This window comes from Poecilia reticulata, linkage group LG14 (genome assembly GCF_000633615.1).
Source record: "Poecilia reticulata strain Guanapo linkage group LG14, Guppy_female_1.0+MT, whole genome shotgun sequence".
NCBI classification, from domain to species: Eukaryota; Metazoa; Chordata; class Actinopteri; order Cyprinodontiformes; family Poeciliidae; genus Poecilia; species Poecilia reticulata.
The window spans coordinates 19,916,716-19,929,014 of record NC_024344.1 but is presented as its reverse complement, the minus strand read 5'-3'; the positions used below and the strand labels follow the sequence as shown (position 1 = coordinate 19,929,014).

At 42.4% G+C, this 12,299-nt stretch overlaps 1 protein-coding gene across 3 annotated transcripts in view; it reads left to right on the top strand.

Moving 5' to 3' along the window:
• The window catches only part of sptbn4a (spectrin, beta, non-erythrocytic 4a), a 37,608-nt gene extending 28,651 nt beyond the window's left edge, over positions 1–8,957 (top strand). For all 3 annotated transcript variants that reach the window (XM_008428325.2, XM_008428324.2, XM_008428323.2), the window contains 6 exons: positions 1,405–2,894; positions 2,993–3,053; positions 3,155–3,423; positions 4,397–4,567; positions 4,727–4,769; positions 5,940–8,957. In XM_008428325.2, the coding sequence (XP_008426547.1) occupies positions 1,405–2,894; positions 2,993–3,053; positions 3,155–3,423; positions 4,397–4,567; positions 4,727–4,769; positions 5,940–6,224 (2,319 nt within the window). In that variant the 3' untranslated portion in view covers positions 6,225–8,957. The remainder of the gene's footprint in view (positions 1–1,404; positions 2,895–2,992; positions 3,054–3,154; positions 3,424–4,396; positions 4,568–4,726; positions 4,770–5,939) is intronic.
• Positions 8,958–12,299: the final 3,342 nt, after the last annotated feature.

Below are 12,299 nucleotides of genomic sequence, written 5' to 3'. Positions count from 1 at the left end.
TTTGATTGATTTATTAGTCAGACCTGTGAAGACGCTGTTGCAATAATCAATGCGGCTAAAGATAAACGCATGGATGAGTTTCTCTAGATCTTGCTGAGACATAARTCCTCTAATCCTGGAGATGTTCTTCAGGTGATAGAAGGCCGACTTTGTGACTGTCTTAATGTGGCTCTGAAGGTTCAGGTCGGAGTCCATCACTACTCCCAGGTTTCTTCACTGAGAGTCTGGGTTTTCTCCCCTTCACTTGGATTACCCCCGGTAGAGTTTCTACCAGGCCAATCAGTGAACAGAAGGAGAAGTTGCAAAGGATGACCTCGATTTTCTGCGCTGTTTTAGAAATGTAGGCTGCTTGTAGTTTTAGCAATGGCAGCAGACAAAGTGAACGAGTCCGCGTCATCTTTGCTACCAGATATTGAATTAACATACGGCCATCTTGTTTGGCTCTGCAGCGGATGGTAGTTTACATCTCAGGCAATTTCCAGTAAGCTTCATATCATCGAACTGACGCATTATATACGTCATGTCCATTACGTAGTGGATTGTGTAAAATTGAAACCTTTAACAGAGTCAATGCCTCCAGGAAACAATTGTTTCTCAATAGCCGAGAGTCCAGATCCTCTGTACATAGAAGGGACTGGTTTTCACCTGGCCAGCCTCGTGGTCTTTATTGTATAGTAAATGGACAGGAAATAGGGAGCATGGCCAGAGACCAGGAATTTAACCCAAGATAATCATATCGAAAACTACAGCTATGTGCAAAACACTGGACATGTTGCTATGACATCAGAAATGAGGCTGCTTTTCTGCGCCGTCAGCCCTTCTGGCCACCACCAGCAGGCAACGTGGGTGAAGTGTCTTGTCCAAGGACACAACAACAGCGGCAACCCACCACTGTTGCAGACAGGACGAACTCCTGCCTCTGTCGCCAGCATCACCCCAGCTAGTACACATCTAGTAGTACACAATATTTTGCTTGTCAGGGTAGCAAAATATTCCCCCTATTGCATTGCTGACTTAATTCAATTAAAGGAATGACAACCCAAATTTGAAGACAACCAAGTGAGGTTGGAACAACAAACACAGAAAACAATAAAAGGTCAGGAAGGAGGCTAAAGAGATCTTAGAGGGGTGGACAAGCATATTTTTGCTTTGAAGATTCTTGGTAGTGTGGTAAAGTTTCAATTTCCTGATGGACAGAATTTTGGGTTTTCATTAGTTTTTAGCACTAATCATTCAAAAACAGCAGTAAACCTTTACAACACATCAGTTCAGCTTTTTGATTTGAATTCCTGAATTAAATCAGATTTTAAACGATTTTCTACTTTACTGAGATGCACCTGTACGTCACGGTTGTCATACAGACACTTGATTGGAGCATCACAACATATATGTTTGTTTCTATAGGCCGAGAAGAAAAAAGAGGAGGAAAAAAAGACAACCCCACTCTCCAGTCGAAGAATGTTCCCGTTATCATGTCTGACTCCCAGTGTCCCTTCAACCAGTGCTACCTCTTCTTACTTGAGGCAGACAATACAGGCTCAAATAGAACCCAAACCCTTCCAGACCAGTTTTGACCTGGGTACCAGTTCTGCAGCCCACAGATTGTCTACAACACTCGCCAGCTATAATCCAGTTATTAACGGTTCAGGCTACCATGGACTGGAGCAACAGTGCGTTGGAAAAGTAGGACACAACTCATACCTGGGGATGAACCAACAGGTGGCTGGAGCTGGAAGTGACTCTGGCTTATCAGCATCCCAGAGTGGAGGGGCAGACAGCTCGACTTACCACGGAATAAACCACCAAACTCCTGGTAGTGCAGAGAGTTCTGGATACTTTGGAGTCACCACAGGGTGTTTGGGTGGTTTGCAAAATCATCTAGGTGCTGGTAAGTTAGGCAGTTCAGGAAACATAGCTCAGCAGCCAAGCAGCGGCAGTATGGTAAGCCCTAGCTTTTTGCCTCAACAAAATATGGGCAGTTCTGGATATTTGGCCCAACCACAGAATTTGGGAAGTTCGGGATATCTTGGACAGCAGTCTAATATGGGAAGCTCTGGATATTTGGCACAGCAGCCTAACCTGGGGAGCTCTGGGTATTTGGCCCAACAGTCGAATTTGGGCAGTTCTGGGTATTTGGCACAACAGCCTAATTTGGGGAGTTCTGGATATTTGGCACAGCAGCCTAATCTGGGGAGTTCTGGATATTTGGCACAACAGCCTAATCTGGGTAGTTCTGGATATTTGGCACAACAGCCTAATCTGGGTAGTTCTGGGTATTTGGCACAACAGCCTAATTTGGGGAGTTCAGGATACCTACCGCAGAATTACCAGGGCAGTGGTGGAATGGGAAGCTCGGGTTTTTTGGCACAAAATCACTACAGCAGCGGAAGTCTGGGCAGCTCTGGTTTCCTGGCCCAGAGTGGAGGCATCATGGACCCTAAAATGGCATATGCATGGCAGCACCTGAAAGCTGACTTCATGCAGCCCAGGATCAACCACATCCACAAAGCTATAAATCCTCTATTAGAGGCCAGCAGGCTGCAGCGAGAACAGTTCGGAGACATCCCAATGGCAGACATGGTGGGACCAGAATCAGGACTGGAGCTTCTCCATGGCCGTCTCCAGAGGGATCCCCGCGGCAGCCGCTCGGATCCACAGATGGACCATCTGAGGCGGGAAAGGGAGTACAAGCTGGGAAGACAGACCTCCAGTGAACAGGAAATCCAGGCCAGGCTGAATGAGCTGCCGCTGATAGTGCGGCAGGAACGCTACAGAAGGCGCGTAGAGCGGCAGTCGTCCAGCGAACAAGAAGGGAGCAACAAGCAGAGGATACAGAGACAGGACTCCAGTGACATGGAGGGCTCTGTGAAGGACGGCTCTGACAAACGCTCAGGGTACGCAGACTTGTGCGACTGCAGGCAGTAAATTTCAGCACTGTTTGACTGAAACCCAAAAAAGTTGTTGAGATTCTACAATAATTGTGTTCCTACAGGGAGAAGAGATCTACGATGGCAGAAATTGTGGAACAAGTCCAGGAAAGAGAGGCGGCACATGTATGTTGGCACGCAAGCATTTTTAAACAACGACGTGTTGGGTCATTGCTTCTCATAATTTGGTGTAACATCTATATTCTTCAATTAATTGGCTCTCTCAGGCACGTGGAGAACCCTATCGTCCTCCTAGCAGCCTCTCAGCGCCTGTGACTCGTTTTGATGGACGACCCCGCGCCCGAGACCGTCCCAAGCCAAGGAGGCGGCCCCGTCCGAAAGAGCCTGAGACAACTCGTCGTTCTCGTTCGGCCCCGGCAACTGGTGCCCCAACCACACCTCAGCCTCCGTCAGACACTGCCCAAAATGAAGGCTTCCTCTATCGTAAAAAGGCCACCAGCACTGACCTTGAAGCTCAGCAGAGGAGCCCTAACAGGTACAACCATCTAAACTACTAAATCATCAATGACTGAAAAAACCCCCAAAAAACATCATATTCCGTTAATCTTTGGACATTTGAACAAATCAAAGCAGTGCTGCTAATCAACAGCACATTTCCTCTAAACAAACTTGCCTCCTCTTAATTACAGTGAACCCCCGGTATCCATGGGGACACAGCCAACCATGAAGAGCTAAAGTTAGTAAATATTTGAGACCCCCTCTGAAAACACGTGTAGCTGCCTATTTTAATCGTTCAAACACCAACTATACCTTAGTGTAGGCATTATTGGTCGCAGAACTAATCTACTGGTAATAATAATCTATTAATCACAGTAGAAAGTGTCTTAGCACTCCCACAGAAGCTAACCTCCTTGGTCTTCTTTATATCCTGTCTTGGGGGCGCAACCAATCAGTGCCAAGGAAAATAAATGCTTCTCCTGGATTGGCTGCTTTGCAAACACCACACACTATAGTGTCATGTAGAAATTATGCCAAGGTATTTTAACTTCCCAAGCTGCATTTTCATTTTTATATTTTTATATTTTAGATCAATTCTACAAAATAAAAAATACACGAATAGGTGAATTTTCTGCAAATAATTTAGAGAAAGGTTCCACAGAAAAATCTGCGAAAACTGAACCGTGTATACCACTGTAATTACAAGATTGCAGCAGTTTTAGTATCTCCCTGGACTCCCACTCATTACTGTCTCAAACTGGAGATAACTTAAGTCTCTACCTATCACTGATCTTTCACTGTGATTCACATAGTACAGGTGGGAAAACTCTTTGCGTCACATTCACGTCTGTGAATATGACTCATCTGTATTACGGAAACAAAGCCTGGTAATTTGAGAACTGCTTTTTTTTTTTTTTTTTTGCTTTTTTTCAGCTAGCTCGTGTTCTCCCAATAGACATTCAGTTGGAACCTTTAAAAATAATTTTAATGCATTTTTTATGATTTTGCAGCAAATCATGGGTGAACGTATACTGTGTGCTGAAGGAGGGAAAGTTGACTTTCTATAAGGATGCTAAGAATCTGACTGCAACATACAACGGGGAGCCTTCTGTTGACATGAGTGACTGCAAATTTGATCCTTCAATGGGCTACAAGAAGAAGAAAAATGTCTTCATACTTCAGTAAGGCCTTATTTCACAGTATCAGAAGTTATTGTCTCTATAAAACTGAAAGTTAACATTTCAAACTTTTTTTAAAGCACAATATTATTAATCTGAAATGCAGCTTTAAAAATACATAGTAAAACTGACATGAACTCTTTTTGTCTTTTCTCATCAAAGAGTAAATGATGGAACCAACTTTGTATTCCATGCTAAAGATGAGGTAAGAAGCTTTAATACATCCATATTATATATTTTAGATATGTTTTAGATATACGCTGACCTAGTGCAGATGTTTGGTGTAAAATAAAGACTGGATGTAATAAAATCTATCTGGAGAGTGGGTGGTGATTGACTTTATTACAAATAATTTGTGTTTTTCTCTCTTCAATAAGAGAGAAAAACACATACCCCACAAACGTTTTCATTGTTGTGGGGTATCCCTGTGATTTCTCATGACAAACTACCCTCTGAGGAGAGATTAGACTGAGTAACAATTGGACGCTATTGAAGTTTGAAATGATTGGATCTGATTTTACTCAATCACTAACATATGGCCATGACGTACCAGCATGATCGTGAAGGAAGCTACGCTATGAAGCTTACCGGAAATTCTCTCTATGGTGCTGAATACAACCATATGCAGACTACATTTCTAAAACAGTGCAAAAAACTGGCATCATCATTCACAACTCCTTCTGTTTGCTGATTGGCCTGGATGAAATTCATCTTGAGAAATCAAACTCAATGGGCAAAATCCCACTTGAGCAGAATTTTTCCTGTTAACAAAATGATCTATGCAGAATGGTCTCAAGCTGTAGGAGGAAAAGTTCTTATGCTAGGCAGTGCACTACATCATAGGTTGTCCGGTTCTCTTGGAGTCTCTGAGAACATCTGCACATGACAAATGGTAAATGGCCTGTACTTGTAAACTTACTTGTACTTGTACTTATCAAGTCCAGGGGACCCCAAAGCAAGTCTTGCCCAAGGACACAATGACAGAGACAGGTGGAGCGAGAATCAAACTACCAACACCATCGCCAATATCGTCCCATCAAATCTATAACTTTCCTCAAGGATTCATAAACAAATGAGGCATTGAAGAGAATTACATTTTATGGTGTGATTTGGACTAACCTTTATCCGGATGTAAATCTGGATGAATGGATAAAGAGTTTAGGCTTGTAGTTTGTCATGTCTGCTGTTTCCTCAGTGTCTTGACCCAAGCCTCAACCACCTGCCAGTTGTTCCCAGTTACAAAATAGTCGGGTACAGAACATTTTGGAAAGAAGCCTCACTAAACCTTCGAGGCTTATAGGAACCCATCAATCGCGCGTAATAGCCTCCCTTTCCTTTCCAGACCTCAGAAAATATCTTCAATTATCTTTTGCAGGAGGACCTGAAGGCGTGGACCTCAAGTATCACCACAAGTATTGCTGAGCAAGACGACCTGGCCAAGTGGGACAAACCTGGCACCTCGTCCATGGACCCCGACCGCTCAGAGAGGAAGGAGAAGTCAGAGGGGGACGCAGATGCCAGGTCAGAGAGGTCCGAGCTGGTGGAGGGGGAGGAGAGGTCCGAGAAAGGCGAGGGCTCCGAAAAGCTAGACACATCTGAAATTGCTGACAAGCTAGAGGGTGGGGCGGGGGGCTCCAGCACATCTGGCAGGAGCAAATGATCAATCCCTTTGTGTTTTAATGTTATTGTTAAATGTCACCGACAAAAGGCAAAGGAAGCAGGGGGTGGGAGGGAGGGACAGGTGGAGAGCATGTTTGCAGACCCTCCGTCACAGAGGCTAAAGACCCTCTGAGGCCACGGTTCCTGGACTGACTACTGCTGTAACTGTGACCAGACTAATCTCTCAGCCCATCCCCTTCACCCGGGCAATACATCCGTGCTTGCATAGTGCCACCTGCTGGTTGATAACGGAGATCAAGTCCAGACAGACRGACAGTCTCCAGCAAATGGTCCCAGGAATTAGTCACTGTCACTTTCCATTGCTGATTGTTTGATCTAATGAATTCACAGCATCTTTCTGTATGTATCTCTGAAAATGTAATGCTCTGTCTAACAAGACAAATCCGAGAAGCGGTGAATGAAATGTTTCACGTCAATACGGAGGAGAAAAAAAAAATTCTTCTTTTTTTTTTTTTTTGAAGCAATATACTTTGTTTTTATTTTTTCCCTCTTTGCCAGAGAAACAGAGGGGATGAAACAAAAAGTAATTTAACACAAAAAAAAAAGACGAAAGCTACGATTTGTCTCCTAAACTTTCTCCAGGCAGTTGTGCACCTTACCACTTGACACATCTGTACAGTAAACATGACATTTATCCCCCATCACATGGCTAGCTTTGGATCATGTTAATATATTGGAATGCTGGTGTCACCACCTAACTTCAGTGGAGTCAGTGAAAACACATTTCTACCGTTTCATTTTGGTTTCTATTACGACAGTTATTAAACTTATTTGTCCACGATGTTTTATGTGTCAAGAAAAGAGATTCCTGCAAAATTTCAACCCATTAACCCGAGGTGTGTAACACTAAGCCTACAAGACACAATGCCTTTGTATACATGATGACAAAACTTGGAACATTGCATGAAATGGTCTGTTACTGCACCTGTTAAACTTGCCTTTTATTTTTCTGATCTTGTCACAGAACAGGCGACGAGGGAGTTGCAATAATTTAACGTGAGCTCGGGTTAAGAGGGGGGCGGAGTCGAGAGGGACGTTTCAAAAGCAGGGTTCGCCTTTTGCATACTGAGCATCAAAAAAAACAACAGCAACAACAAAAAAACAGGGGGGCTGTTTGGAACTCTCCAAAGCCCAGACAGCCCCTCTGCTGTCTGTAATTTGTTAGTGCAAATTTAGTTTCCACAGAATGTACTGATATCAGCTGTGAAATGTTCAACCGCCGCCAGACGACAGTCGGCGGCGCCCTAAATTGTAACGCCCTGAAGTCGTGCTCTTTGCCCCCGTGTCCTTTCGTTCAGAGTTTAAACCGACTGAAGCCTCTCCACCAAAGGCAAGTTCATTGGAAAAACTGTCATGAATTGTATATACCTAACTTTGTATGTATACCAGTAAACCCTGTGCTCTAAATAAAACAACTCTGAGCTCATAACTGACGTGGGTAAAACCTAAGCATTTATTTTAAGCCACAAAGAGAACCGTGTATTGATGTTTATCACATTTAAATGAAAAATATGCAAATTAGGACTCACTATTAATTCTCATAGAGTGTATATATAAATACACCGGTACAGCATCTAGTTCTATTTAAAAAAAAAAAATTAAAAAAAACTTTTACCAGGGAGGAGCAGCAGGACATCCTGTTGGCATGCTTCTTGTATTTTTCTATGCCTATATTTATTCATGTCAGATTCAGGAGTTTTTTGTCCCTAAGAAGATCTGGTTGATGTAGCTGATTGAGTGTGTCTGTGACAGGAGAGTTAAATGTGTGTGTTACAAACCTACCCAGCCCGCTGCAGGTGGCATAAGGTATGGTATACTGTGAACGCTGAGAGGAATAGGCATCGGTCCACTTCTCGTTTGTCACGTGAGATTCACTTTTCTTTTATTTATTGATTTATTTATTTTTTACACACGTGAGTACAAATAAACTTTCTGTAACGTCGACATAAAATGTGGTTTGAATTGCAGTATTAAAGGAGCTCCACAGCCTCACTGTGCAGAAACGGGCAGCAAACAGTTCAGATCTTTTTCTCTTTTTTTTCCAGATTCTCTTGTTATGCCGTTTCCCGTGTTCCCATCCTACCCATCCTGCACCTCTCCTGTGTAAAAAAAAAAAAAAAAAAAGGCTTCTAAAATATATGTCTTCCTTTCAAAGACGGAACACCAAAAGTACATATGCGAGATGCAGCACTGTTTGAACACGCTGACATGAGGATTGTGGTGTGTCTCTCTACACTACTGTAATTTTTTTTGGACAAGGATAAGAAACCATTGCTTTTATTTGTGAGCTATTGTTTTAGGGGTTTTTACATAAGTGCCATGTCATGCAGTCTGCTCTAACCGTGCTTCACAAAGAGGGTCGTTCTAATCCACTGGAAACGCGACCGGCAGCCATTGCGAAACATATTTTTTAACAGAATTAGGAGCATTTTCCTGTGGCTGTGATTGTCCTGGTTTTGTGGCGGATATTAAGGCCACGCCAACATGTGCATTTGAAGTGTTTGCTTCCCACCACTTTTATGAAACACACAGGGGGATATTTACCACTATGTTAAAACAGAGCCAGAATTAGATAGGCAGCATAATCCATGACTGAAGACAGAAATATTGTGCAAACTTTGTTGACTTTATTGATGGTCTTACAAGTGTGTATGTCTTTGTTACTTTACAATACAACTTGCTGCTATGACATTAAATAAACCTCCAAACTTGCTGAGACAAACTTGATGTGGAATTGATGTGGATGAACCTGCAGGTATTTCTCTCTCTCTCTCTTTTTTTTTCTGTCTCACACACACAAGTTTGCATTTCTGCCCATGATAAAACTTTGCATTGACTTCCATTCGTGTTAGTAACTGCATTTATGCCTAGCCCAGACAGTTTCCCTAACCCTTACCAGTATATTCCTAACCCTAGCCTTAACCATAAATCAAGGGATCCAGTGTATGCGATCAAGCTTTGGTTCCTATAAGGCCCATCAGCCTTCAAAAGTTTGGTAAATATGTCAGAAATGGTTCTTAATAGACAGCTAAACAAGTACACACACACTAAGTGACCCCCAGACTTACAGTGCCTGTCAAACCAGCACAGACAAATGAGGAGCACACTACATTCCCCATGTGCCAGCCTACCCCACATGGTGTAAGGGTATATCTGTGGCCAGCTTCCTCAATTGGCCCGCATCCGTCCGGCGACCATGACTAGGGGCCCTCAAGAGATTCCCAAAGAATCTGGGAGGAGATCACATAGGAAGTTCGGAAGCGGCCTTATAGAACCCGGACCAAGCCAGCAAAGTTAGGCCACCAGCAGCAGAGGATGACTGAAAGACTCATCACATCAGCTATGACTCCAAGCAGTAGTGAGCCCCTGAAGATTCACCTTGTCTCTAAACCTGCAATGTCTGATTGGGGATAGCCCAAATCCCTTAACTCTCTCCAAACCACAGACCCTGTTGTAACCCACCCCAGGGCAGAACCCCAAAGCCCAGTACCCCTACAGTCAGGACCACCTCTGTGCCAGCATCCTCACACCCATCAAGCTCCTGATGTCGAGACGACAAAGTCTATACCTGCTACATTAAAGTGATGTTTTATTTATTAACCAATTCAGACATTCTCTCCACTGAAACTTTATACGAAATAAGCCATATCAGTGTCTTTTTGTTTTTTCGAGCTCTTATGTCTTTTTTCTTGTTTTTATTTTATTTTTCATTTTTTGCAAGCTGTTGTTTTCCAACAGTTTGCTTTGAGGTTACGAAGTAACCAGAATGAGGGGTAGCCTGTAAAAGGCATGATGGGTTTTCAAAGCCATAGACAGACGGACAGTTCCAGAGAGCATGTCGATGACAGTCAGGTAAATCTCACTTCCTGGGTGTTTAACTGGGAGCTTTTCATTGAGTGTTTATCTGTTCCCATATTTCAGGCTTTTCCACAGATAACTTTGGGTATAATGTTGGGTACTATATATTGCAAATTCTTAACTCTTTGCACCTTTCTGAATATATAACCCCCTCTGTAAAACATGGTACTGGTATCATTAGGGTCCAGTAAGGCAAACCTGGTATAGGCATATTATTTGAAGCTTTAACTGCAGCCAAGGCTGGTTTTATAAACTCTGGGGAGTGAAAATGCAAACATTTTGATTTAAAAATATTTGTCAAAATATAAAAAAAACAAAACAGGAGTTGTAGTTATCACGTTAACACTATGTTGCCCTGCTATTCGTAAAACATTTCCTGGTTCCTCACAAATATTTTTTTTTTGGATGCAGCATTTGAAGTTTCTCGTACAGCTGCCACCGAAAGATCACCAATTCGGAATTCATGCTGTGCCGCAGAAACAAAACGCGAAGATCCATGTAAATAATTCATATGAATAAAAATAAAGGTTCATGCTCTAAAGTGAGGCTCCACGAAGCAGCAGCAGTGATGCAGGGTCCTCCACTGAACAGAAACATGCATCTGCAGCCCAAATGCTCAACAATCTAAGCCGAGTCCTGGGAATGTGTATTTTACATTTTTTGAATGGATCTTTGGATTTAGACCCAAACATTTGTGTATGGAAAGAATAAAATCATTAAATAATGTTTTCCTCATTACAACCAGTTTGCAGTAAAACATCATTAAAACCGATTAGAGGCTGACAGATTTGAGACGGACCAGGAGGTTCACTACAGTAGACTGATTTAGATCAGAACATTAGTGTTAAAATGACCCAGTCAAACCCCAGACCTGAATCTAATTGGGTATCTGTGAAGATGCTCTCAAGCTTGAGCTATTTCGTAAAGAGGAATGGTTAAAATAAGAATTTACATCTGCAAAGCTGGAAGAGAGAAACGATAAAAGACTTTCAGCTGCAGCAGAAGGTGATTCTACGAAGTATCGTCTCATTGGGAATACAAATTCAAACCCAGCTTTTGTTTGTGTTTGTAAAATGTCTCCATGGTGAATTTTCTTTCCCTTTTACAATTCTACACTACTTTGAGTTGGGGGGGGGGGAAGAAAATACAGTGAGGTTTGCGGTTGTGATGCGACAAAACATGAAAAAAGGTTTTACGGGTGTGGGTAATTTTTCAAAGCACTGTCTCGGCCAATTCAATCTTCTTCGGTCTTCTGAACTGTAACGCGTAACAGCCTTGGTGGAGAATGACAGCTTTCTTTTCTCCACATGCATATCTCGGAGTCCACAGCCGATGCTGCCGGAGCAGAGTTTGACAGAGATCAGTCCCTTGGACACCATGTACCGAGAAGGAGCCTGCTGTGATATATGAGACAGGAGGATGACGCAGAACACAATGACAGATGCTGCAAGACAAGTTTTCATGTGTGTTGAAGTTCTGTTCCCTTCGCCATCTTTATTTTCCCAATGTAGTGGATCTGCTTCTGCTGACTCGTTTGGAAATCGAATCGTTTTGATCCACGGTTCCTATCAAAGAAATGTTTTTTTTTTGTTTTTTTTTATCAACCAAACATTGAACAACTACCTGTAAAAGCAAGCAATTACAGCGACATCTCTGGAACCCTTTGACTGGTGAGAACTGTGAACCCAACAAGAGCTGGGGAAAAAAAAAAAAGCTGCAACATTTAGATGTTAAAATACCTCTGGTAAATGTAAAGTAAATACCCCTTTTCAGTGTCGACAGTAGTCATAAGTTCCATATAATTTCCAGTAATATAATTGATCCTACAGACAAGTTTTGAATAGCTTTTGGAAAGGTTTTAGAGTTGCACCGATCATAATTTTGCAGCCATTGTCCTATCTCTGATTTTTCCAAAAACTTTGACGTGGTGTAACAAATTCTGATCAGTTACCTTTACAGTTTAGAAACCATAAAACTATATAAGAAAAATCGTTTTCAATGTGTGTGTTCCTATTTTCCTGCTCTGACTCTGTGCTCTAAAACAGACTTTGACCATTGTAAAACCAAATTAAAACGATTAGCTGTTTTTAGCATTTCAGGTTAACATTTAGCATGGCTAGAGCCTTGCTAAAATGACAGTCTTTGTGTGTATAACATTAAGAATGAGAAACAGCCTGTGTGAAATCGTAAACGACAC